We start from the raw sequence: 27,928 nt of genomic DNA on the forward strand, positions 1-27,928 counted from the left end.
TAATTGCAATCGTGTGTTTCCATTAATAAAGAAGTCTGTTCACGGAGCTTTTAATTCAGTAGTCTATATCAGCAAGAACACGCAAACAGACTTTAGCTTCAGCAAAGCAGCGACTGGGAATCCTACTTGTACGCTGCAGTACTAAGTCTTTTTTTTTTCAATACAAATGGAAGTAACATTAACGTATACATATTCACATACAGATAGGCAGTGAAAACGTGTATTAACAGTAATTGTTGATAGCTTTTAAAGCTTCAAATGCAATTAACTAGTCATACTATGGTTTCATCAGCATTATTATAAATAAGTTGTACAATTCTGTTATGCCACGGCCTATAGGACGTGGACTGGTGTAAGTAAGTAAGTTGTCCATCTTGTTGTTGAATAAGGAAACAATTGCAATGGTGTGATGTTCGGTAGTAATTAAGCTCTTGCGTGTGTAGGCTGGATAGTGTCACACATGAAGTGTTAACGATATCGTGCACTTAATGTTAAGTTGCACACATGTCAAGTTGCACTGTAATTAACAGATGTATACACACCCTCTCTCACAATCATAATAGTGGATTGGTGGTAAATCATGTAAGCTACTAAGCAAATCAAATAAATGTGTTTTTACCCCTTTTAAAAATGAAAGTTGCTTGCAGCATGATACAGTTGCCTTACCATTTTTTGAGCGAATATAATGTGTCAGCAACCTTATCCAATTTTGCCAAACGAAAATTTTGATACAATATATTTATAAAAAGAATGAACGTATGCCTTACCATTCTGTTATTTTACCAACTAATTTTTGCATCACAACTAAATGTTTGAAATACATACTTATTTCACTTTCAGAAAAGTATAATAAAAAATAAATATACTGGTCATGTGATGTTTAGTACACTCTTTATGATCAAACCACCATTTAGCTAAACTATGGCAGCATCAAATGAAATTGCTGATATTCTGAGTGGATTTAGTACAGCCATTGATGTTGGTTCTGGATTTGGACAGAGATTTGGAAGTGTGAAACTTCGGTAAATTTATTGTGAAATTATTTTTATTGATAGTTTCTTTAAATAATATTTCTTGAATGCTCAGTCAGTCTCTTATCAAAACAGTGTACCAGCAAGTACTATAGGTTTAAAAAATAAGGTTCAGAAATGTCTTTGTTATTTAAAAATTAGATTTTCTGTGATTGCAACGATCGTTGATTTAAAAATGAATTAAAACCTATAGTTGGAAATTGATAAATTACAATTAGATGTGTTGTAAATTGTAGAATCGTTTGGGTAAGGTATGAAACCCTATTTACTAGGCATTCGTATTTTCTATTTCTTCTGGCATTCTTTTTACTTGCATGAGGTATGGATCCACCCCATAAGTTAAAAAAAGTTAAACTTGTTTTATTCATATGTTGGTCCAAGCCAAATTTAAGATGTAACCTACCTACCTACCTACCTTTGCATACAAAATTTTACAAATTGATATTTGTGATGACTTCATTGTGTATATATACTTCTTGTACCTACCTGCACACATATCTTTGTACAGTCCAATGATACCCTTTTGTGGTGAAATATAATTCATCGCACAATGAAGATGATTCGTGTTTGGACCATTCATAGATACTGCCTGATTATAATTGTGTACATCCTATAATAAAATGCATGTCAACAGACAAAAGTTAATACTGTAGTAATATTACTTCTTTTCAAATAGTAAGCAGCATTATATTGGTTTAATTAGTCAACATCAAGAATTGTTGAGTGCGACTGAATTTACAGTCTCTATGTCATTTCCTCCCAGTTTCCTGTGTTTGTGAAACAGTATAAGGTGGTAATTCAGCAGTATATGAAAACTATAGCAGTTATTGCAGTGCAGCTAGTGTTTATGTTTCATGTAAGGCGTGGGTACATAAATTGTGCGCAGGAGTTTTAAGTTTGTCTTAGTTTAACCACAAAGCAGCTGTGCTGCTCCACACAATATGCTTTAGGTTAATTCAATATTTTATAAAGTGTCAGAATGTCATCAGCAGAACAGGAGGATGCTTTGTCCTCACCTGTTTTTGGGACTTTTGTTATTCGCAGGTACCAATTATCATGATGAAATATATTTGATGGTTAATGTTGAAAAGTACCGTTTTAGTTAACTGCCTTACCATTATTATTTTTAGTTCAGTGCTTTGCCATTTTTATATGGTGTGATTATCATAAATCTGTCATGTCAAATGTAGTAAAGTGCATGTTTGAATTAGCATTCTCCTTGAATATACAGTAATATTTATCTTCACATCATATTAGTTTAATGTATATAATTACTATTTCCAAACCTTTTGATCATATCATTTTTTAAGACAGCTTTACATTATTATTAATAACTTAATAAATATAAAAACATGAATAAAAAAGACTTGATAATTAGTGAAAAAAACTGTATATGCAAATAAGTCACCATGATGTGAAAAATATATATACCTGAAATTTCAGTGGAATATCTCCATACTTTTTTAATAAATTACCAAGAAACTTGTAATGAAATGCCAAAGATACAAAAATATACATCGGATTAGTACATAGATTGCTTTTTATTTAGTTCTGTATGGTGTTGTTTTATGATAAACTTCGTTGAGCAATCGTTGATTCAATTCTTGAAAAAGTTATTGTATTTATAATGTTTTGTTCTGGCTTAAGAGTAACCCTGGCTAGTTAAAATAACCTGCATGATATGGTTGCAGTTTAAAACATGTGTTTTAAAGCAGTGGATCTCAGAGTGAAGGAAGACGACAAATTCCATCACAGTTCCTAGAATCTGTATCATCACATGCTTCTTTGGTGGAAAATGCAAGCTACGGATCAAATGTATGTTGTGTTTTATTTGTGGCCTGTTATGCCGTGTTGGTGTTACACTGCATGTTAAATTATCAGTGTGTAAGTTTAACCCACATATATACAGTATTTTATTGTCGGACGGAAATGTGCAGTTGGCTACATACACATTTCAAGTTAACATGTTTTTTTTGTAGACTTCATGGCTGGATGTGGTTGAACCCTTGGATATTGAGCAAGAGATTGAATCGCAACTGGAAGCAACATCTGGAAAAGACGAATGCATTAAAAATCTAGCAGAATTCCCTGTAGATGATATTCAGGTAAGGCAGTACAGGAACAGGAAATAGATATTACTTTCTGTTCAATTTGGATCAATTTAAATATATATATGCCAATGGCAAGTCCTGAAAAACTCTATAACGGACTATTTGACAATGTTTAAAGATGACTTTCCAAATACATGACCTTTTTCGTGTACTGTTGTAGTTTGTGCAATAGTAACTTTACTTTATCCAAAGATTGTTACCAATGAGAGACAACACAGAACACTTAAGGCTCCTATCCCTAAAGACAGTCTTGAGTTGACTGCTCAACTTTCTGGCTGTATAAAGTAAGTAGTACATGCCCTTACAAAGTTATGTGTTTCATTACTGTGAAATTGTCTTTCAGAACATTCACACAAGATTATGTAGTTGTTCAACGTAATTATGAGGACTACAGCTCTGGGAAACTGGTTCAAAAAGCTAAAGAAAAAGGAAGTGATCTCAAAAGTCAACTTCCAAAACAAGTTTTTGAGGGAGACCTTGAGGAAGAACCAACCCCTGAAGAGGTTTAAAACTTGAAAGCGTTGAATTTGTGAATTATGATAGTGGTAAAGCTTGTTGTGTACACGGTTTTTTACATTCATTTTCCTGTGTAGATTGCTAATGAAAACAACAGCTCAGATCAAGCCAAATCTAGAGGGAGTTGGGCATCAAGTGTGGTGAACCTAAAAAACTCACAAGCAGATGTGTTGATGAAAAGTGTTCTTGACTCCACTCCACAGGTTAGAACCTTTTTTGCTGTGATGGCGGCATCCATTTTTTTGGGACCTTATTGTTAACTGTAACTGTTGTAGGTTCAAATGCAAACTTGTGTTTTTAGTAAGTCTAGTGATATCTTTATATGTGATAAATCAGGATGAAATTGATGAGGAGAATTCAAAGCTGCGTTCAAAAGGAAGATTTCCCCATTTGTTTTCATTATATTTGCCTGGTCAAAATGCAAATATATCAGCTAGTTCAAGCCATACTGCTGGAACATTTGAAGATAGTGAGTTTCCTATTGAAATCCTTGCAGTCCCTCCAACACCTATGGAGCACTTTGGTTACAGGCTGTTGGTTAAGTGTTTAAGTTTAGAGTGAGTATGTTTAATTATGTGAGTTTTGGTAAATGTAATATTGGTCTTTTCATGAATTTTACAGATTGGAAATGGATGTGGAACCAATATTTGCTTCCATAGCTCTTTATGATACAAAACAGAAAAAGAAAATTTCAGAAAACTTTTACTTCGATTTAAACTCTGATTCTATGAAGAAGATGATGCGACAAGAGGTTAAGCCACATACCTATTAATCTTATTATAAACACTTTTCTTAATTTTAAGAATAGACACGAATAGATAGAAACTTACTTTTTTGCTTTAGGGTTCAGCATCAATTTCGACTCTTGCAAGGTCTGCCATCTTTTCACTAACTCATCCATCACATGATGTATTTATAGTAATCAAACTAGAGAAGGTGAGTGTTTTATACTACGTTGGCGATGCATTTACTTGAAAACATTTGTGCACATGGTTAGGTTTTGCAACAAGGTGATATTGGCGAGTGTGTGGAAGCCTACATGAAAGATGCCACAGAAAAGCAACGGGAGAAAGCTCGTCAGAATGCAAAGTAAATAAACTATTATTGAAGAAAAGTACAGAAGAATCTGACTATGTTGGACTTACATTAAACTCTTTGGTTGAGGTGGTTCTGCGATCGTTTGGGACGGTACCGTATGCCGTTTGCATGGACGGCCATTCACCTCATGAACATAGTGAATAGCGCCACCAACCTTCGCCCTGTGGAGGAAACTACTTCTACTTCGAACGGCACCGGTAAGCGAAAGGCCGACTGTTCGTGAACAGGATGCATAACAATAGTGACATGACGCAGTTGCGCTGCTGTAAGCGGGTGTGTTAAATAGCGCACGCTGTTTTTTGGGTGACCATCCCGTCATACTTAATTTTTGTTGGTAATAGTGTGTTCTGTAACATACTCCTCCTTCAAAATAATTTGATAATGATTATAAGCAGTAATGCTTACCTCCAATTCTCAACATTACACCTTTTGCGCCAATACGATTTTTTCTGCTCAAAATGCTATTATATGTAGCTGACGAAGGCAGCCGACCTTCTACAATTGACAGTCAGTACCGCCGAAGCACGTTGACTCGCCAATGCAGTTTAAACGACATGGAACTGAATATGCTTTCATCATTTAAACCTGTTACCCTAACTGTTTCAAGCTTTTTTAAACAGGTAGGAGGTGTTTGTTTTGCTGGTTTTTTCACTGTTTAGTCAACTTTAGTGTATATTCTTTCTTTCGGAAATCCAAGCTTTAAAAGTAGTTTTGGGCGTGCTGCAATTAAAACCAAACCAACCAAGGATATTATTTCCTGATCATTTTTTATCATATTGTTAGTATTACATGGGTGAGTTGGAGTTAGCGATAAAATGTAATTAATTATAATTTCAAGAATCAAAACTTTTTTTATACGTGCATCAAAACATATGAATATGCTTCAGTCCTAGTCAAAGAATGAATTTTGCAAAAAGTTTCAATGGGCGCCAAAAAATTGCGCGCGTCGGTTAAAACATAAACAAATATAAATTAGAACTAAATTGTTGCTGTGATATGTTAGTGCAGTGCTTGCCGACCTTTTCCGGTTTTGTCGTGACGTTTTCTTCATTCTCAAAAAATACGACGGTATAACAGCATGTATAGCCCATTTTAATTTTAGATACACTGAAAAAAAAACATAATTTGTTTAGGTGGCCAAAGACTGCGTTATACAAACGCCAGAAATATTACGTTAAATAAAGTCTGGTGCGTCGTCAGTGTTTTCCATATACAACCCCTACATCAGGTTTTGGACTTCAACTCCAGGCCTTGTTAATCGTACTCTACAAAACCGTTTGATTGCATACAATTCACAATGTTGGCTGTATTGCTTCTACAAGTCGATTCAAATTTGATCAGTATGCTAAAAGCTAAGAAACTAATGTGTATTATGTAATACAAATAATTGGGTTCGTGGCTGATAAAGTAAAGATTTAAATGAAAAACGTTTCATCTCCCAAAGGAGGGTGAGCGATTAAAGGACGAAGACTTGTACAAGTTTCTGATGGACTTGAAGCGACCCAGCAATATCCTCAAACGACTAAAATGTATTCCGGGGAAAATGAAAATTGACGTTTCTCCCGCCCCAGTCAACTTTCCCTACTGCATAACTCCTGACCTCCACAGGGTAAATAAAAATGTTGTTTTGTAATTCATTATATTTGGTTAAAATTGTTCTTATCTTTGCATTGTATGACATAAGCGTTCAGACTTGATAGACTTAATTCAAGTGTGTTTCCCAGTTAATTTTGATTTCAGGTTTTGTGTACAACTAGGTGATTAGTTACATGCAACTGTTTCATAAGTACAAGTACGGTGTATGTTATATGAGGATTTTCACATCAAAAGTTTTAAGTTACTTTTGTTTAAAGGTGAAGCCATATCCGGACCAGCGAGGTCGACCCACCCGCGAAATTCAGGAGTTTCCGTCGAGGGAAGTAACTTTGCCAAACACCACATATCGCAACTTGCTTTACGTTTACCCACATACTGTTAACTTTACCAACAGGTCAGAGCTTGTTATATGTGTATAAAGTTCTGTAGTACAGGAGAGGCTTAATCCACTAGCATGATTTTGAACATCGATTAAAAATCCCCCTTTTTGCTGCGATTTCAACAACTGGGAATTTGGTGCTGCAAAATTAAAGTATTTAACACAAAAAATCAGACTCAAAGCATTGAACAAATAAACTATTTCTTTCTTGCAAATGTGTCCCAAAGTTGTAAGCAGCATACAGAGTTTTCTAGTCCAAATTGGTCGAGAGCCACTTATACATTGACACGCTTCTCGGAATTTTAACGCTGGCATGGCTTACTTCAATTCTCATTAAAGCGTATATTTTCAATGACGCATTGTTTTCTCACAAAGGCCCAACCACGCACGCAACATTGCTGTTAAAGTGGAATTGTTAGAGTCGGAAGATCCAACCAGTGTTCTATCTGCTGTGTACGGGAAGTCGAACGCCTCCGAATTCTCAACCGAGGCTTACACGGCCATCACCTATCACAGCAAGTACGGCGATATGCTTTATGTGCACTGAGGTTGCAAATACCTAAGTTGTTTCAGTTTGGTGTATATAACTGAATGTGTGTTATATTGTTAGACAAACAGAGTATATGTAGGACCTCGCTTGCATTTTTTGATATATTGCGTTAAAATTCAAACCTTAATTTTTTGCCCATAGAAACCCGGACTTTTACGAGGAAGTTAAAATCCAACTTCCTACCCGTCTGACGAGTCGCCATCACCTTTTCTTCTCGTTCTATCACATCAGTTGCCAACGAAAACAAGATCTTAATCCCATTGAAGCGCACGTGGGATACACGGTATGGAAGTATATAGTTAGCATGTATAAAATCGCTTTTCCTTGTTCACGCCCCAAAGAATTCCTGGCTTTTGTGGTAAGCTGCTTCTTATCGGCACCGCAAATTTTTAAACCCGAATTAAAATAAAACAAAAAAAGGTTGTGCTACTTTTGCTGCCAGGCATACAACAATTTAAACCGGACTGCTCTTGTGGCATAAATTTACGTACTTTATTTTTCTGATGAAGTCTTGCTGTATGGCAGACGAAACGTCGGAAAATAGCACGTTAATTTATGCCAGAAGAGCAGTCCTGTTTAAATTGCAAATTTAATTATTTAAAGCAGTTTGAATATCAAGCCTCTGTCTTGATGTAAGGTGTGACGTTAATAACGCCACCACATGTATATTCCTATAAAAGTAAAATTACGATTCAAATGTGGCAGAGTGATGGGTCGGGTCCGAATCCAGCCCATTTTTTTCAAACCTAAGCCCGGCTCGTAAAAAAATAGTTACTCCTGTACGATTTTTATTTAAATTTCATATTGGAAAAAATGTCGATGACCCTGTGATTGATGTTGAATTTTGTTGTGCACTCTGATGCAGACGCACAGTTTTAGTGATTTATAAATGTAATTTGGTTTCATAGTGGTTGCCATTGTTGCAAGGAGGTCGACTTCGAACCGGAGAGATCAGTTTGCCTGTTTCCGCCGAAAAATTGCCTCCACATTATTCGATGCATTCCCCTGAATCACAAGTACCTGGTGTGAAATGGATCGATGGACATAAGGCTATATTTAGGTGCTGAATGCATTTTTATCGTTGAATTATTGTGCGGTTTCTTCACTATACTAATATGTTTTTGTGTTTCAGTTTTACACTGCAGACAGTGACAACGGTACACATGCTTGACAGGTTTCTCGAGAACTTTTTTGGTCTGTGTGATCTTATCGAAAATCCTCCTTCGAGCGGGTGATTGTCACATTTTTAGTTTGATATTTTTACGGCATAAAATTACGAAAATACCAAGGTAACCTATATTTTTTACAGATTGCATAATGCCAAACTTGCTGACGGAAGTAGAATTGACGACATTGAGCTTGAGCTACGGAAAGCGATACACTCACTCGCTAAAGACTCGCGAATTCAGGCTCTTGTCAATTTCCTTCACGTTGTTCTAGACAGGCTTGTTTTTATGCTTGTTAAACCTCCAGTTATATCCGGCCAATCTGGTTAGTAAAACTGTTATATATTAGTCAAATCGGTATTAAAATAGTTCTTAAGTGCTTCCACCAAAGCGTTGTTTATATTTAACATTCACTTACCATAGTTAGGTCTACCATAAAGGGACCAGACTTTTTTGGTAAATTAGTGGATTTGTAATTTTTGGCTCACACGTATAGCATCTTTTGATGTGTCATCAAAATGCAATTTTTTTGCAGTGAACATGGGACAAAACTGCTTTGAGGCTCTCGCTTTTATCTCGACACGACTTCACAAGTCCAATGAATTCGCCACAGATTCACACCAGCACAACATCCTTCTCAGCACCTACTCCAGACACGTGTTTACTGTTCCTTCGTTTGAAGCAGGTTCTGGCGAAGAAGTGGAAATGGACAAATCGGCCAAGGGATCCCATTTTGCCACTATGACTAGACAAGACAAGCGCAGTCGGCCAAGTGTGAGCAAATCAACATTCCACATCAGTAGCAGCAACCCTGATCTGAGTGCAGTTTCAACGCAAGACGACGCGTTTGAAGATGCTCATAATGGTTGGCGATGAGTTCACCTTATATAAGTTGTGTTGATAAAGAACGTTAGATAAATCTACTTGATTATTTTGTGAAACCTTACTGTTGTTTATGACATTACATTGTGTGATGTACAATTTGTACACATTGTAAACTCGAGCCTTCCGGTGATTTGCTTCAAACTTTTCACAGAAAAAGGCAAGAGTAGTTTTTGCGAGAAATGACAAAATAAACTAAAACATTATAAAACAGAAGATATCTTGATGAGTTGTAAAACATCCACAGATAACGATCGCAATTTCGTTCGAATGTCGATGACCAGATCATCACTGATGGAGCAAACTGCCCGACACCAGATGGACACCGGTGTTCGATCCGTGTCACACAAAATCTTCCACGAGGAAATTGCATTACTTTTTGTTGTGTCGTCGGGAAATGTGAAGGTCAGTGTGACCTCAAATCTTTTCACATTATATTTCTGTCACTACATTAGTTAGAAAACTTTTTGTTTTATATGTCAGTCGTATTTAAACAGAAGTTATGCAATTTGTGATGTTTTGCATCGAAACAGGAAGCTGCGATGCAGAACGCGTGGTTTTTCTTCGAGTTGATGACGAAGAGCATGACGCAATACCTCCACGAAACCGGCATGATCGTCGCATCACGACTTCATAGGTTCCGGGCTCGTTTCCTTGACGACCTGAACCGCCTAGTGAAGTCTGTGACGCAAGAAATTTGCAACAAATACTCCAGGGTGAGATTTTAAATTTATGTTTTATGTAAGGAAGTGCGTATTGTGAACCATCTTTTTGAGTTTTGCTTTTTTCATTATTTTAATCTGGTGTGTTTGCAGGATTACGATTTTGCCGAGAGGCTCAACTGCAGCCTGGCTTTTCTTATCAAGGACTTGCTCTCAATAGTAGACCGCGGCGTTGTGATGCAACTTCTTCATGTTTACTGTAGTCTGGTAAGTCACTTTATTTGTATCTCTGGATTTACTGTTGCACCACTCCAACACAGCGGATAATTGTTGGATTGTAATGTAGTGGTTCACAACCGACGGACAAAAATTTTTACACATTATCCTATGAATAAGTATAAAGGTGACAATTAATTACTTATTCCTGCCATAAAGTAATTCTTAGATGGTTCGTGTCAGCTGTGTAGGTTTCGGAAGTGGTACGCCACATAGTTCAGGTTGGGAACCACTGCAGTAATGAAACCGAACTTGGCATGGCTCTTTGAATATTTGTCCTAAAGGATAGATGGTTTTACTAATCCTAATTCCGCCACATTTATTTACCGATAGTTTGATGGCGAAGCCTGTAGCAAATCCTGATATTTTTTTACAGTTCAATGACAAGCTGGCATCCCACCTTATGACGACACACGCGTCACTTCTTCAGCTCCGCGTCTCACTCTTGCGGGTAGTTTGCAGCCACGAGCATTACGTGACCTTGAATTTACCCTTCTGTCCCCCAGTCAGCCCCTCATCTCCATCTCCTAGTATCACCTCCACTGCGTCTTCGTAAGATTTGACTCTTTTTTTGCACTATAATCAAGCTTACCATCGGATTGGAACGAAAATTCAAGCACGCTGCTTTTTTATGCCGAAATTCTATTTAATCATTTCAATAAACACTTTTCTTGCAAACGCATGAAAGGCAAGAACGCCCCACTACGCAGGTCCGTACTTGGCGATCACAGCTATCGTATCGAGATCACAAGGTTTACTTGCTTTCCGATCCATCCGATAGGCTGCAATGCGTTGGCTGCGAAGCCAGTCAGCCGTGTTTTCTCAGAAATAGCACATTTCTATTTTTTGGGGACAATGTTTGTGAAAAAAGCAATGTTAGAATAAGCACTGCACATAGCAATCCTGGCTATAATTCAAACTCTTGGACATAATTTACGTTATGTCGGCGCTTGCGTAGCGTTTTTGTTTTCCGGTGCGAACACAACTAATGTAAACGTTTCTATAAGTTTTTACCTAACAAAAAAGTTTTACCGGTAATGTGCTGCGTCTTCATTGAAAAACGTGCTTATTTTTTGATCCAGGTTGATGGTATAAACATTTTTTCCCGTTTATTACCATAATGTCCTTCTAGGTATATATCAAGTGGATTGGCGAAGTTGTCGACACGATACGATTTAACCGAGCGGTTTACCAGACAACATTTTCTCACTGGATTGCTTCTATCCGACATTAAGTAAAACTTCTTTAATAAAATAGACAAACTGCACACACTGATACAATTTCATTAATTTAGGTTGTCGTTTGACTTAGCTGAGCAAGGTAACACTGCGCCACTGAGTAAGGTTCAATTGTATGCGGTCACGTCACTTCGAAACCTCATGGCCAGTCACGACGCCGATCCGAGAATCAACAAGTTCCCGGAGGTATGTTTACGTAAAATATGCGTTTTGGTGGGTTGCCCTGTGCTAAGTCCTATGTTGTTGTAGTATTAATTTATTTAGCACACTGTTTAAATGCCTAATCAAAGAAAATACTAGTTATAGTTTTTTTCCACATTTGTCTTCAGTGCAAATGGTATTACTCACCTAATGCATACGTGCCAAGGTAAAACCTATAGTAGACTGAGGCAAGATGGATCCCCCAACCCAAAAAAAGTTTTTCTTTACTTTTGAGCCCAAAATTCCGAATATGTTTGGGACAGGGTCTCTGCTTTGTTTTACCAAAAATTCAATCAGTTTTGTGCATTGGTTAGAATAATTTTGCCGTATTTTCAACCGTACATACATATGGTAGTAACCACATTGTTAATACTCTGAACAACATTAACAATCTTACAAAACAATTGTAAACAAACTAAAAAAATCTGAAATTGAATTGATGCAGCTGTAGTAATGCATTTACAAACAAATAAAGCTGTTCTTTATGCATAAAGTCCTTATGAGACCATCTTTTGTAAAACTTTGACATTTGAACCCAGTTTTCCCTACATTCATCATCATAAAAAAATGCCCACGAATTGCTGGAATCTGTAAAAGCCTTGTTTTGTTTTTGATTTTCTTAGCTGTTTTTCAACCTTTATTTTTCTTCAAGCTAACATTTAATGGCAGTTTGCTAGCCTCGATTGTATTCTTCCGCTCTTGGTTGCATTTAAGACACCAATGAACCTTTTTTTTTAATAAATGGCATTTTTATTTTGAAAACTGAAATTAAGGCTTAGTAAGTTTTGATGTGGAAATAGAACATTTGCTATCGACTAGAAATAAATTGGGATAAATTTGGTGGGTATCCTTCACTAATCATTAAACTACTCTTCACACGAAAGTAAACTCGCAAATTAGGGGATCATCTTACCTGAACAGCATGGCGTAAAAGCAACTGGCTAGGATTAAAAAAAATCGCCAGTCACATAATTTTAAGTTTACTACAATCTCTGACATAATGTTCTTAAAATAAACCTCCTTGGAGTTTTGTGCAGTTACCTAAAATATTCAATAATGTTAAGAATTGTTTTTTGCAAAATTTTATGTTATTGGTTTTTCAGTTTGTAAACATTAAAACAACATATCGGTAACTACACTTCATGAAAACGAATGTAAACAATATTTGCAGAATTTCATGGTTAAGGTGTTTTTTTTTTATTAAATAAAGAACATAATGCGTCAAGGAACCATCTTACCTGATTGTCTACCCTTTGTTGTAAATGTAATGATGAAAACTAGTACATTTGTGTGGGTAATTTTTTAATAAAATATTTAATAAAATAAAATAACAATTATTGCAACTGTACAAAAGGTAAAGAAAACTGTTGCTGCCCTCTATCTCCCTCTACTGTCGATAGCGATGAAAGCTTTGCCATTTGCTCACACATTTAATGAGCAAGAGAAACAAGCAGTAGGCGATGATGGAATGGTAAGCTCTTCTGTTGCCTCTGCGATTGCAAGCCCTTCGCCACAACTTTCACGATCGAACACATCAGCTAACATCAGCACTGCTGTAAGTTGTTTGGACTTTTGTTTTGTTTTGTTATCGATCGTAAAGTGCGATTTCATTCAAGTTATCTCTTTTTTTTCTTTACAGCAAATGAGCACAGAAGGCACACGAAACCTACTTGTATGCTTTCTTTGGCTTCTCAAAAATACAGATGAAACTACTTTAAAGACGTGGTGGGTGGGGCTACCCCCTACCAACTTGATCGCCATTCTTGATCTTCTCTACATTTCAGTATCATGCTTTGAGAATAAGGTGTGTGTAGGCGATGTATTGCAAATATACGGCCAATTGAACATATAGTTAAACTGCATACTAGTTAAAAAAAGTTCGGTTTCATGATGATGTCCAAGGTCTTTCTCAGGTGGGAGTTGCTTTTGGGAGGGGAGAGGGATCAAGAAATTCTGTCAAGAATACTGGAAGCAGGAAAAAAGATAACAAGAGTCGGTTGCAGGAGGCCATCCTCGGAGGATCTTCTGCTCGACAAGAACTCCTTGCACGAAGACGAGGAGCATCTGGAGGTTCGTGTGCGATTGACCGTGGCAGTCATTTGTTCTACCCACGCACGCGGTTAACAATGGGCGAGATAAGCCTGAGGACCGGGGATGGGCGCGCGCAACTGAAATGCTCTCCGGTATTGCGCATGGCATCTCGCACACGACCGCGGATGGGCGTGAGGCGGGCGAAAACGTTTCCCAGGGTCATGTGCATTTCGCGCGGCATAGGTGTGGATCCCAGCGTTCGGCCGCGCGGATTCGCGTACTCGTTGTTTGAAACAAGGGGCGCGCGTTTTCCTTCCACGGCCATTTAGTGGCCCTGTACATTCGCTCGGCTTTCGTCCATGCCTCGCATTTTGACATATATAGACGATGTTGGGAAGAAGACCTGCGCGCACTGCGAATGCGTGGCGGGCCTACACCAACACGCCATCAGCACACGACAGCCAGTAGACAAATTGAAAATATTTCGGACTTGGTCATTTTTAGGCTCTTGCCCATTGTTAATTTCGCGCGGGTCGAAAAAGTGACGAATTCCAAAATTTTTGTAAGTGCTGAGCGGGCATTTTGCCTTAATGCGATGATGCTGCTATCCTCTCACGTGCATTCCCAGTGCGCGCGGGCATTGTTTTGAACATCGAGTATGCGAAAACGCGCGGCCGGCCAGCGAGGCCTGGACATGGGCAGAACAAATGTACAGAGGGCCAATCAAAAGGTGTAGGCAAAAAATTGACTAAAGTCCGAAATTTTATCAAAGTACCAAACGGTGGTTGTGTGTGATGGCATGTTGCTGCAGGCCCCCCAGGCACATTTGCAGTGCGCGCGGGCATTGTTTTAAACATCAAGTATGCAAACACGCGCGGCCGGCCAGCGAGGCCTGGACATGGGCAGAACAAAGGTACAGAGGGCCAATCAAAAGGTGTAGGCAAAAAATTGACTAAAGTCCGAAATTTTATCAAAGTACCAAACGGTGGTTGTGTGGTGATGGCATGTTGCTGCAGGCCCCCCAGGCACATTTGCAGTGCGCGCGGGCATTGTTTTAAACATCGAGTATGCGAAAACGCGCGGCCGGGCAGCGAGGCCTGGACATGGGCAGAACAAATCTACACGGCCACTCAAATAGACGAGTCGAAAAAATGACAAGGTTCCGAAATTTTATCAAAGTGCCAAACGGTAGTTGTGTGGTGATGGCATGTTGCTGCAGGCCCCCCAGGCACATTTGCAGTGCGCGTGGGCATTGTTTTAAACATTAAGTATGCAAACACGCGCGGCCGGCCAGCGAGGCCTGGACATGGGCAGAACAAAGGTACAGAGGGCCAATCAAAAGGTGTAGGCAAAAAATTGACTAAAGTCCGAAATTTTATCAAAGTACCAAACGGTGGTTGTGTGGTGATGGCATGTTGCTGCAGGCCCCCCAGGCACATTTGCAGTGCGCGCGGGCATTGTTTTAAACATCAAGTATGCAAACACGCGCGGCCGGCCAGCGAGGCCTGGACATGGGCAGAACAAAGGTACAGAGGGCCAATCAAAAGGTGTAGGCAAAAAATTGACTAAAGTCCGAAATTTTATCAAAGTACCAAACGGTGGTTGTGTGGTGATGGCATGTTGCTGCAGGCCCCCCAGGCACATTTGCAGTGCGCGCGGGCATTGTTTTAAACATCAAGTATGCAAACACGCGCGGCCGGCCAGCGAGGCCTGGACATGGGCAGAACAAAGGTACAGAGGGCCAATCAAAAGGTGTAGGCAAAAAATTGACTAAAGTCCGAAATTTTATCAAAGTACCAAACGGTGGTTGTGTGATGATGGCATGTTGCTGCAGGCCCCCCAGGCACATTTGCAGTGCGCGCGGGCATTGTTTTAAACATCGAGTATGCAAAAACGCGCGGCCGGCCAGCGAGGCCTGGACGTGGGCAGAACAAATCTACACGGCCACTCAAGAGGTCTAGGCAAAAAATTGACTAAAGTCCGAAATTTTATCAAAGTACCAAACGGTGGTTGTGTGGTGATAGCATGTTGCTGCAGGCCCCCCAGGCACATTTGCAGTGCGCGCGGGCATTGTTTTAAACATCGAGTATGCGAAAACGCGCGGCCGGGCAGCGAGGCCTGGACATGGGCAGAACAAATCTACACGGCCACTCAAATAGACGAGTCGAAAAAATGACAAGGTTCCGAAATTTTATCAAAGTGCCAAACGGTAGTTGTGTGGTGATGGCATGTTGCTGCAGGCCCCCCAGGCACATTTGCAGTGCGCGCGGGCATTGTTTTAAACATCGAGTATGCGAAAACGCGCGGCCGGGCAGCGAGGCCTGGACATGGGCAGAACAAAGGTACAGAGGGCCAATCAAAAGGTCTAGGCAAAAAATTGACTCAAGTCCGAAATTTTATCGAAGTACCAAACGGTGGTTGTGTGGTGATGGCATGTTGCTGCAGGCCTCCCACGCACATTTGTAGTGCGCGCGGGCGTTGTTTTAAACATCGAGTATGCAAAAACCCGCGGCCGGCCAGCGATACCTGGACGTGGGCAAGGCACATGTACACGGCCAATCAAATGGTCTAGGCGAAAAAATGACAAATGCCGAAATTTTTGAAAAGTGTCAAACGGTCTTTATGTGGTGATGGCATGTTGCTGCAGACCTCCCACGCACATTTGCAGTGCTCGCGGGCGTTCTTTTAAACATCAAGTATTCGAAAACGTGCGGCCGGCCACCTAGGCCTGGACGTGGGCAGAGCAAAGGTACAGAGGGCCACTAAAAAGGTCTAGGCGAAAAATTGACTAAAGTCCGAAATTTTATCGAAGTGCCAAACGGTGTTTGTGTGGTGATGGCATGTCGCGCAGGCCTTGTTTAAAGTGTATGCGAAGACATTCGTGGGGCTTGTGCGGACTTTTTGGGAGGGAATTTTGTATGAGATAATTTCAAACAATAACAATTACGAACCACAGTAACAGAGCAGCCAAACAGATTGCACCACGCTTGTACGTTGTATGGTTATAACTATCATATATGATAATTATCAATCAGATAAAGCCGCTACACTCGGTCATCAAGCGACTTCCAAGGACGTCTTAAGGTGGAATAAGAACAGAACCGAATGGAAGCAAGTAAAGCACGATGAGAGGATGAAGCAGGGATTGGAAGATTCGCTTATAGGAAGAAATTTTGCAGCAGGTTTGAGTTACTTTGTTAGAAAAATTAATAAATGTGACGATAACTTATTCAAAGTGTGAATACAAAAAAACTTCTTTTTTATCATTAGTACATTTTAACCACGCAGTTTTTGTAATATTGTAACATTGCAGAGGCATCCATGATAATATTGGACACATTGGAACTGATAGTGAATACGGCCACTGAACTAAACGACGGTACAAGCACCTCCCAAATCCTCTCGTGTGCCCTGCGAGTCCTTCTTCAACTATTTGCCAAGCGACAAAGTGTGTCTGTCCTTCAACATATTTTCGCCATACAGCGGTCAATTGTTGCAAAGGTACCCCTGAAGTAAAAATATATTAGCAATCAAAAACTTTTTGCTGGCTTATAGTATTTTAACGCACTTGTTAATTTTTTTGCAGTTTCCCGAATTAGTTTTCGAGGAAGAGACGGAGCAATGTGCTGATCTGACCTTACGGCTCCTGGAAAAATGCAGCAGCGGCAACGCATGCGTTAGAATGCACGCCTCCGCCTCACTATACATGCTTATGAGGCACAACTTTTCTCTGGGCAGCGTACGTCTCAGTAGATTTTGTGTGAATGAAGCATGTCGGTTTATTGTAAGTTGTCTTGTAGACTTTCGCGCGTGTCAAGATGCAAGTAACCATGTCCATGTCCGAGCTTGTGGGTGTTTCGCATAACTTTGAAGAAGAGTTTTTACGCCGTTCTTTGAAGACGGTCCTTTCATATGCTGAAATCGACTCCGAATTGGAGGGTACTTCATTTCCTGAACAGGTAGTTTATCTTGTCATGTATTAAAGAGTGCAATCTAACGTTGTTACCTGATAAGGTACGCGACCTCGTCTTCAACCTTCACATGATCCTGTCGGATACAGTCAAGATGAAAGAGCACAAAGAGGACCCGGAGATGTTGATTGATCTCATGTACCGGATTGCCAAGGGATACCAGAACTCCCCAGACTTAAGATTAACCTGGCTACAAAACATGGCCAACCAACATTCCGAGGTTAATGCAAAAATACAGTTTCATTGTGAATACGTGTACTTACCGTACAATGTTATGCGAACTTTACGTTATCGCTGCAAACACATGCTCACTGTTCATCGGACAATTTAACCTAGAGTGTAGAATTTCTCGGAGGTAACCGGGTGTCTGAAAAACAAATCAATGATATTTTCCAACAGCGTAAGAACCAGGCCGAAGCCGGCATGTGCTTGCTTCACTGCGCAGCTCTAGTTGCCGAGTACCTTTCAATGATGGATGACAAGTCGTACTTGCCGGTCGGATGCGTAACTTTCGAGGTGATTGATGTCTTTTTCCTCTTGTTCCCTTCAGTTGGCGCCTGTTTTTTTATATCATGCGGTACTTTTGGTAACTTTCAACATTTGTGCCTATTTTGACAAATGTCAAAAATCAGAGTAGGATAATAATATCTACGGTATTTGAAACTACTTCCTTAACAAATAAAATGTTCACTTTCGGTTTCCAGAAAATCAGCGGAAACATATTGGAGGAGAGCGCGGTATCCGATGACGTACTAACTTCCCACGCAGACGAAGTTTGTTCGGAAAAATATTTCTCACAGAACGGACTCACGGCTATACTGGAACAGGCTGTGCAGATCTTTCAGCTGGTAAGCTTCGTTGCATTTTTTGTTCCATCAATTGTAACCCGAAAAATGTAAGTTGGGTTTGATCGAACTCTTCCAATGTTCGTTTCACAGGGAGGTTTACATGAGGTTGTCGACATGATTTACCAAATTCTCATTCCCATCTATGAAAATAACAAAGACTACAAAAAACTTGCTCAGATACATGGCAAGTTACAGGAATGCTTTACCAAGATCAGTAGCCAGGTGTGTATTTGGTAATCGTTTAACTGTAGCTGTAGGAATTTTGAGTTTACTTCAAAAGCCCTGCGGCTGCTGTGGATGATTTTCTGTGTAATTTTTTGCTTGGTAGCTGTAGGTTTACGGGTGTGCAGCATGGTTGGTACGATTTTCTGCCCGGGCATCTTCCCCATGCCCGGGTTCTTTTTTGGTCAAAGACAACTTTTATGTAAAGTATTCAAAGAGTGAAAGAAACGCAACAGATTATTAATTGTCCGTTGTCGTAAGGCGAAGTATGCTTATTCCGTAAACTTCAGTCGTGATTGAAAACGATTGCTACCAACCCTGGTGCGCAACCTTCACAAACAATATTACATTCACAAAAAGAAATTATCGTTGTATCTGATTTTTATTGATTTCCTGATTAAGGTTTTATCAAAAAATGCAGGTTTCGTTTTAGTTTGACATCGTAAATGCCTCGTGCTATTTAGCATGGTAAATCAAATGCCTTACTTAATTCTCAACTTTTAAGTTAATTATGTTTGATGAACTGAATGAATAACCTAGAGATGGTTTAATTCATTCGTCATTTAACCGATTGCTATAAAATTTGTTTGCCACTGATTTTTCATTTTACTCGTATATTTTTTGTTTTGTCGACGTGGCTTGGAACAGAGTTCGTACGGCGGCTGGGAGGTATGTCTCTGTCGCTTTTTTAGTTTTTGTTTCATAGGGCCTAATATTTATAAGTCTGTGCCCACTGAGGTGAAAAAATGTTAGTCGAATTCGAATTAATATAATAGAGATAAATGAATGAGCTTCAATTTACAGAAAATAAAATATTTTCGGGCCTTGTTTGAATATTTTTAACTTGTCAGTCAGCTTGGATTTTGAGCATCAATGCTGTTTTACAATATCCCAATTTGCAAATGCACGGTGAACAACGGGCGTAACTTGACTATAGGCTTGAAACAATAATCTCAAACAGTAGGTTAATTCAAATTAACCTGCATGTCGTTTGCATCATAATCAATTTTGTTCATTGTTATTTTGTTTGACAAACCCGAACGCTGCTGATCCACATCGCCGGTGTAAACTGCATTCAAATATTTGGTGAGTTAATTGCTTGCTTTGCATGTTCTTTGTTTGTTAGTTTTGTTTTATGATGCTGCACGTATAGAATTGCGTGGACTGTTTGCTTATCACTTGCATCTAAATATCGCGGTGTGAAGGCAAGCGATTTTTAGCGCATATCGTACCGACATTGCCTTGAACGAAAGAAATAGTTGGTTTCCGTTTGCTTCAGATTGGAAAGAGGATGTTTGGAACATACTTTCGCGTCGGATTTTACGGAGCCAAGTTTGGTGATTTGAACGGGGAAGAATTCATCTACAAGGAACCAGCAATCACTAAACTCCCCGAGATATCACACCGTCTCGAGGTATACTAATTTAGTGTTATCTTTTTTTGCTGTGATAAATATCACATATAAATAAGTGCCACGCCCTGCAGACCTTCTATAGCCAATGCTTTGGTGCGGAGAACATTGAAATGGTCAAAGATTCAAGTACAATCGACCCAGAATCACTTGATCCAGACAAGGCTTACATCCAAATCACATTTGTCGAACCTTACTTTTACGAATATGAAAACGCGCACAAGACTTCCTACTTTGACAGGTATTTGATCATGACCAATACTCTGCTATATGTCTGGAAGTTTCAGGTTTTACCCTGTAAAAGTCCAGAATGTCGTTCCGGAAAAAGAATTCTTGTCGGTACGCAGTTCCGGTAGAATTCAACGGCTGGTGTGTCTTAATTAGTTAAAAAGAAAATTGAGTAAATGTAGAAATAATGGCTGATCCAGCTTGGCTGCAATGCCTTGGCTGCGAAGCCTGTGAACCTTATTGAGTAAATGTATTCGCTTATTATAGAATTCTCACCCAGTATTCGAAAACACATTGCGTCATTTTTTCGTTTAAACTCAATCGTTCCGGTAAGAATTTTTGTACCTTTAACACAGCTCGAAACATGTGTCTTGAGGCGCACAAAAACATGAACTTTATTGTTGTTTTAATTACTCATGTAACGCCATGTTGACATTTGCAGAAACTTCAACATCGACAAATTTATGTACGCCACACCCTTTACCAAAGACGGCAAAGCTCACGGGGAGATGAAAGAACAATTCAAGCGCAAAACATTCCTACAAGTTTCCAACGCCTTTCCTTATATAAAGACGCGCATTAGCGTCATTAAGCGGTGAGTTAAGCGTCCATTATGTTGAAATAAGAACATATACGTTATCATTGGTTGACCAATCGTTTTTTGCGGTGCCTCTTTGAATGTAACAAGTTAATGTAAGTGATATTTTTCTGAACTTTTGTTTTCCGGCATGAAAGTGTTTGTTATTTCGTGCAGATGGGAAACCGTTTTAACTCCCCTTGAATCGGCCTGTGAGGATGTAAAGAAAAAAACTACGCAGTTGTTAAAAGCGGTCAACATGAATCCACCGGATGTTCGGATGTTACAAGTCAACTTACAAGGAGCTGTATTGACGTCGGTTAACCAGGTGAGTTTTAAAATGTTAAAGCATGGCTGTTTGTGATAGAACATGAGCTTAATTTTGGTTTCTTGTTTTTAGGGCCCTATGGAAGTTGCAAACACGTTTTTAACAGAAATTCCAGAGGAGTCCAAGTTATGGGTCCATTACAACGAACTTCGATTATCGTTCCGCGAATTTGACCACGCGTAAGTGTATAATTAGTTCCTTGTAAATGTAGATGTCCCTTTTCTGTGTAGCTTTTGTTATGGAGTGTACCGTACTGTAGGCCCGTTACTACCATATTGTTTTAGTTCGACGACCCTTTTATCCCCCACCTGTAACTTTGCATAATTTTCGCAGTTGTTCTGTGGCATTAAAAAAGAACAAAAGTCTCATCAGCTCCGACCAGAAGGAATATCAGCGTGAGATGGAACGAAACTTTCACAAAATGTCTGAGAAGCTTAAATCCATGGTGAACGATCGGAAAGTCGTTCAGCAAATACTCGAAGCGAGCAGGTTGGAAAGCTTTTATTGTACTAAGCCAAATAGGGATATTTTGTCACAAAGAATCTTTTTGGTGACATTTTCAACAAACAAACAAACCGTTTAGATCAACGTGAAAAACTCAAACATAACTTTTTTGCAGTGACATGCGGCTACTGTGATAGAAACGTACATCAGCGCATCACACCCATCTGCTTGACAACTTCTGCAGCAATCATGACTCTTCACTACGCAACGAAACCGCTGCCAGTTGATACAAAACTGTAAAAGCTGCCATTGTTTGAAGCAGTCCCCGTTTCGTATATCGAAGGCCTATTACAGTTCCTATTTATGTCTTCAATGTATACACAGAACTTATTTGCATTCGCCTCGATAATCAGAGAACTGTTTTTTGTTTCTTACCTTGTTGTGTTTTTCCAAGGGTCTCCCTCACCGTCATCAAAGTCTAATATAATCTTGTTAGAAAATCATATTTTCTTTCTTTCTTCGCGGTTTGAAGTCAACACACTGCTTGCTTCAATGCGGCCTTTTCGTAAATTGCCGTTATAAGTATTTAAGCGGATATTAAATAAGCATTGCACTTGAATGTTCGTTGCAACAATACAATGATGATTCGGTGAACGTTTATTATTATTTATCTACCATAAAAAATACATGTCTCTGAATATAGGTTTTTCGCACGCAAAAAGGCACTCGAGCAAACAACAATCAGGGAACAAAACAATTTTCTGGGTTGGAACTTGCTTTTCTCAAACGCAGTGTTTCCACTTCGTCGCATATGGCAGATATTTTGCCGTCATCCAACTGGCATTCAAGACGTGATGCCGAGACAACCGACATAAATCGCTGCAAATATAAAGTTGGTTGTAGCAGTTCCCATTCGTGAGAGAAACACGCAAACTATTTTATGCTTTGTAATCATAATATTAACCTGCTTGAGTGACCCTTCTGCTCGAATGAGTCGGTAGACTGCATAACCAGGGATCCACAAGCACGAACTGAGTCCCATGCACCATCCAACCGCTTGCGCCCATACCGGATAAACGTATGTGCGGTTGTAGGTAAGTGGTTTGTACAGACTCAGCCAGTATATAAGAATGCCCTGTTAATACATTTAGCGTTATCACGTTGAATTATAGCAATCTGCAGCCTATTTTTGCGATTAACCTTACCATGGACGCGCCAGGGCCAGCAAATTTCCAGCAAAATGTGATCCACGGGGTGCGCAGTTTGGTTCGTAGCATATCCTGCACATGCCGCCAGAAGCGGTCTTTTCCATAAACCCAGGCCAAACCGAGGAATTCACATGTGCCGATAAAGAACAGACACCAACCAGCGCTCGCATAATCGTTCACCAACAGGAAGACGTATATCCCACCCTATAAGAGTAATTAATGATGTGAATTTGTAATAAAGCGCTCTTGCGTCACTTGGCTGCACTTTTAAAACTGCTAAAATTATTTTTTCATGATAAAATGTTTTTAATCGAAAAAGTGACATTGAAATATAAAAAAAGTTTGCTTGTTTGCCTGTATGTACCTGAGTAATCATCGTGGAAGCCATCATGACGATAAGAACAGCGAAGATTGCCTGTACGATTTCTCTGCCCCAGCGCTGTCTGTACCACCACGGAAACATATCCATTATGGAAACCACAAGACATTCGTGGAAAACAAACTGCATAACGTGATTGATCAATGATGTTAATCGTGCTTCATTTAAACCGCCAACTTACCAAGCAATCAAATCCCAGCAATACAATCATCAGAAAAAACAAAGCGTTCCAAAAGTTCGGCATTGGCAACATAGAGAGCGCCTGGGGGTAAACGATAAAAACCAATCCAGGACCAGATTCGGCTACAAGGTCAATTGTCGTATTCTGCAAAAATATGTAAAATGTAGACTGTGTAATGTATGCACTAGAACTGCAATTAAAACCAACATGTTGTTTGGCCATAAATCCGAGAGTTGAAAATACCGCAAAGCCAGCAAGAAAACTTGTTCCGCTATTTACCAACGCCACCATTATGGAGTCCCTGTAATTAAGGTGTAACACCGTTTGCAACTTGGTTCTGGCCTACGGTCTGTAGTTGTGTACCTGTACACATTATGGTGATATTTATTGTAGCTTCCCAAAGTCACCAACGCCCCGCTTCCGATGCCGTACGAATAGTACACTTGCGTCACTGCATCCATCCACACCTAAAAGTAAAATTTTAGCAGTATTCCTAACAAGACCTTAAAGATCAGCGCGCAAAACTTACTTGGGGATCAGCCAGTCTTGATATATCGGGACGAAGGTAGTATCGCAATCCGTCCATCGCTCCGTCAAGGGCCAAGCCACGAACTAGAATAACCACCAACATTATGATTGGTAGAGAAGCAGTGACGTACACCACCTGTAAGAAATATGTAATAAAAAGTTCAAAAGAAAACACCAAAGGTACAAACCTTCGTGGACCACTTTATGCCCTTAAACACGCAGAGATAGGCAATAATCCATAGTCCAACCAGATAAGCAAATATGTTCCACTGCATATTGCCAACATGGTCGATTCCCGAAGATACTCCAAGCACACTGCGTCTAAATACAAACAACACTTACTTTTATTCTTATCGCTTAACTTTTCCGAAAATAACTCAATTGTTGAAATATTTACTCCCAAAATTCCACCGCAGACGGGGTTCCATTAGCAACAGGCACGACCACTCTCCCGTGTTGTGTTGTTGAATTTTTTCCATCAGATCCGTTGAAAATTAAAGAAACACAGTTCTCTGTATTCCAAGGATTATCGCAGGTGGTCCATGGTAATACTTTAGAAAAGCTTCCAACAAAATATCGGAACGCCCACGCCAACACAACACCGTACAAACTATTTGCGTACCACGTTATCATTGCGTTAGCGTAACCAATACCTGCAACACGAATATACTTTGTAATCAAATTAATCAGGATAGTGACAACGTACCTTTAACCAATGGAATCATGGCCCAGGCTTTGGTCATTCCTTTGCCTACATACTGACCAAGAGAAGTTTCCAAAAAGAAGAGTGGAAATCCAATGAGCACAACAGAAAGTATGTATGGAATAAGAAAAACACCTGTATAAAAAACAGGTAAACTACAATTGTATTCAGGTAAATTTTTCAGAAAACCTACCCCCGCCGTTTTTGTAACACAAGTATGGAAAGCGCCATATATTTCCAAGTCCAATAGTCATAGCAGCAATGTTGAAAAAGAAATCTACAGATGTCTGCCATTTCTGTCTTTGCTGTGGTCCTTTTTTTAAGGTGTTTCCTTCCATTTTGTTTCTAAAAAGCTGATGCAAAACAATATCAACTAAGGTATGTAACTTATAACATTACACCACTACTTTCCAGAACTCCAATGTACAGATAGTGCTCTTGCAGACAATAAATCATTTTATACTTACTGACTTCCTTCCCATTCTCTTGGTGGCCCTCCATGGTATCAATCATTTTTAATGCAGATGAAGGTTTGGAATTTTGTGTTCACTCTTGAAAGTGTAACTTAACAAAAATTTGTTGATTCCAAAAAAATTGTTTTAATGATCAAATACATGGAGCGAATATCTGAAATCGCAACAATATTGTGCAATTATCTTACAATTTCAATTGGGAAACTATTTTTACCTGAATTTCTTTTAAAAGTAGTTAACGTTTGCATAAAGTCAAAGCAATATCAGTCATCGAACCAAAACTTGAAGATATTTAGAAATGTTTACACTGATTTTTGCTTGTAACTGCAATGCATTAGATTTTGAAAAACTATACTCATGCGAGGAGTATACTAATTCATAACACAGGCTTGTTCTAGTCTTTGAAGGTGTGTCAGTTAAATGTTCAACATATTTGTCAGTAAGTTTCACTGATTTTAGCAAATCATCACATGTGTGTGAAAGAATTTCTAAAAAATTTTCTTCGGTAAACTCAATTCTTCCATCATCTAAAAGATAAAATAACACTGTTAAAATAACATAAGAAGACACCTTTTTAAAAAAGCAGCAGATTTCAGAACCTTATCATATGTTACTATAACATTTTACTGATACTTTAAAACTTACCGACTTCTTGTTTTGCCTTGGGATCCAAAATCCAAAAGCTTACATGAAAATTGTGAGAGGGAGGATATAACGATTTTTGTTGGTAAGGTTGGTTGTTAGTACAGGATGCAGTCAATACACCTTGAGTTTCTGCTGAAAGTGACCAAAGTACATTCTTTTTCTTCTTGCCTAGTGCATGGACAAGCAAGCAAGATAAAATATCAATGTCAATAATCGTTGAACAAATTTTGAAGTCATCTTTGGTAAAAAATGAGCATGTGTATCCCAAAACATCAGATGACCCATTGCTTTCTTTAATGTGAAGCAACTGAACAGAATGTTTTCGATGTGTTCCAAATTTTACCAAAAACCATAACAGTCCCAAGTAAAGGTTGTTGGAAAGTGATCTAGTTTTGCAAAATGTATGAATTTCATGGTGTGCATCTACATCATTATGATGTTGAAAATTTAATTCCTCCATAAAAGTACTTAGTTTTGGATTATGTTTATTAAATGTAGCCTGTAAAACATCTTGAATCAATGTTTCATGTTGGTCTTCTTTTGTTTTTTCTATAACCACCAATTCATATGAGAAACTTGAAAGGTTGTTAAGTGAGGGTTTTGTCACAACATGATTTGATGCACAAAATATTCCTTGGTCTTTTGAATTTAAAATACTGCTGCATATACATTGGATTTCCAAGAATAATGAAGGACGAAGAGCATCAAACGTACAAAGCTCAGGTAAAGTATCATAGTAACTTAGAGCTAAAAAAGTTGATACACACTCCTTGCACAACTTTGACAAGTTCATTTTCACATGGTGACTTGTTTGGAGGTAAGTTTGAACTGCTTTGGATGTGAAATGGTCGTACATACTATTGTTTCTTTGAATTTGCTCACAGATTGTCTTGACAAAAAACTTTTGTGGAAACAAGTACTCGTCCTTAGCTTTATTAACTAGTCTTCTACCAATCCCTGATGGTAACATGTCTTCTTTTAGGTGTTGCACAAGTCCACTTTTCCAACCTTAAGATAAAACATCCAACAGAAGTCCAGTTACATACGCGTACAACAAGAAACAAGTAGCAAATTAAACACAATCAATAAGAAAACTAAAAATCCACCTTCATTTAACATTGGTGGTTGAGCATATTTGACAAACGTATGTGTTCTTGCGCCAGCAATGTTAAACACATTTCCAGCTCCTCTTCTTCCAGTGCTCACGTAACCATTCAATGGAGTAAATTTGACAACATCCATCAAAATAAATCCTCCTTGTGTAGCCATATCAACTATCTTTGAACAACAACAATAAATCTGGTTTACATGTGAAAAAAAAGAAGTGTCACAAATGGACGTAGTCACCTGCCAGTGATTGCATTTTTCTCTTTGGTAACTGTCAGCTGGAGTTCCCCCCTGACCAGCACAAAGGGTAACTTCGACCTTTCCATCATTTTGTATAACTTTTGACACAGATTCAAAAAAGTTCCGCAGCAGGGCTCTATCCCAAAGTACCACATGATTTAATGTGAAAAAAAAAGAATAAAAAAACTGGATCAATTTAAAAACCGAAGGCCCCTGGCAGGCTGTCGAGCGATCACACACCATATCAATATAATTATATTTGTGGAATTTAACATACAATTACACCACATGATTATTTAATAAATGCACACAAAAAAATAATAGATTCATGCCTGTTCAACTTGATGCCAGCTTTTCGTCCAATATGTGGAAAGTTGAATATTACTCTTCGAATTTTCAGGGTGTCTCTAATAGATGGATACTCTTCAAGACGTGTGGCATCAATGGAATGAATAATTTGACAACCCATTTGTTTAAGCACCTTTAAGTTTGTAATTACTGTTTTGCCATACTTCTTTATGCAAGTATCACAATCCTCAAAAGATGTTGCAATTATCTTCTCCTGCGGAGACGTTGTTCCATTTTGTGCCAACGATGCACTGAATGAAAAATTGCCATCACCGAGTACTAAAATCATTTTTGGTGAGGATTCGTATAATTCAAATTCCAAAATACACTGATTCCACGAGACAGCGGCT

At 39.0% G+C, this 27,928-nt stretch overlaps 3 protein-coding genes across 7 annotated transcripts; 1 reads left to right on the forward strand and 2 right to left on the reverse strand.

Annotated features, from left to right (window-relative positions):
• Positions 1-844: 844 nt before the first annotated feature.
• LOC145907663 (dedicator of cytokinesis protein 7-like) lies at positions 845-22,414 on the forward strand. Of its 5 annotated transcripts, none has more exons than XM_082994926.1 (45): positions 845-1,022; positions 2,744-2,846; positions 3,011-3,136; positions 3,335-3,426; positions 3,486-3,645; positions 3,736-3,861; positions 3,995-4,215; positions 4,280-4,409; positions 4,502-4,594; positions 4,656-4,747; positions 4,823-4,953; positions 5,231-5,376; positions 6,201-6,365; positions 6,610-6,746; positions 7,107-7,250; positions 7,423-7,564; positions 8,190-8,341; positions 8,414-8,512; positions 8,591-8,772; positions 8,983-9,312; positions 9,577-9,734; positions 9,863-10,045; positions 10,145-10,258; positions 10,644-10,819; positions 11,400-11,501; positions 11,562-11,691; positions 13,061-13,261; positions 13,346-13,510; positions 13,620-13,776; positions 16,773-16,919; positions 17,051-17,238; positions 17,324-17,476; positions 17,538-17,696; positions 17,752-17,928; positions 18,108-18,224; positions 18,413-18,556; positions 18,647-18,778; positions 19,427-19,447; positions 20,058-20,192; positions 20,264-20,430; positions 20,860-21,012; positions 21,172-21,322; positions 21,395-21,501; positions 21,656-21,811; positions 21,942-22,414. In XM_082994926.1, the coding sequence occupies exons 1-45, from the start codon at positions 922-924 to the stop codon at positions 21,958-21,960; spliced, it is 6,384 nt and encodes a 2,127-aa protein (XP_082851052.1). In that variant the 5' UTR covers positions 845-921; the 3' UTR covers positions 21,961-22,414. The 5 variants fall into 5 exon arrangements, with proteins under 5 accessions (XP_082851052.1, XP_082851054.1, XP_082851053.1 ...); XM_082994928.1 differs by having other exon boundaries at positions 20,067-20,192; XM_082994927.1 differs by having other exon boundaries at positions 2,747-2,846.
• LOC145907735 (sodium- and chloride-dependent GABA transporter 2-like) lies at positions 22,406-25,387 on the reverse strand. Its single transcript, XM_082994932.1, has 13 exons — positions 25,233-25,387; positions 24,959-25,118; positions 24,769-24,900; positions 24,460-24,715; positions 24,251-24,383; positions 24,064-24,198; positions 23,898-24,001; positions 23,742-23,835; positions 23,535-23,678; positions 23,339-23,476; positions 22,972-23,178; positions 22,731-22,901; positions 22,406-22,645 (listed from the first exon to the last, which is right to left on the reverse strand). Exons 1-13 carry the CDS (start codon positions 25,245-25,247, stop codon positions 22,508-22,510), a joined length of 1,827 nt encoding a protein of 608 aa, XP_082851058.1. The 5' UTR covers positions 25,248-25,387; the 3' UTR covers positions 22,406-22,507.
• LOC145907719 (ferredoxin-fold anticodon-binding domain-containing protein 1 homolog) lies at positions 25,260-27,920 on the reverse strand. Its single transcript, XM_082994931.1, has 6 exons — positions 27,563-27,920; positions 27,231-27,366; positions 26,990-27,161; positions 25,884-26,891; positions 25,453-25,765; positions 25,260-25,392 (listed from the first exon to the last, which is right to left on the reverse strand). Exons 1-5 carry the CDS (start codon positions 27,865-27,867, stop codon positions 25,506-25,508), a joined length of 1,881 nt encoding a protein of 626 aa, XP_082851057.1. The 5' UTR covers positions 27,868-27,920; the 3' UTR covers positions 25,260-25,392; positions 25,453-25,505.
• Between the last annotated feature and the right edge of the window lie 8 nt (positions 27,921-27,928).

Source organism: Ascidia mentula, chromosome 1 (assembly GCF_947561715.1).
Source record: "Ascidia mentula chromosome 1, kaAscMent1.1, whole genome shotgun sequence".
Lineage (NCBI taxonomy): Eukaryota > Metazoa > Chordata > Ascidiacea > Phlebobranchia > Ascidiidae > Ascidia > Ascidia mentula.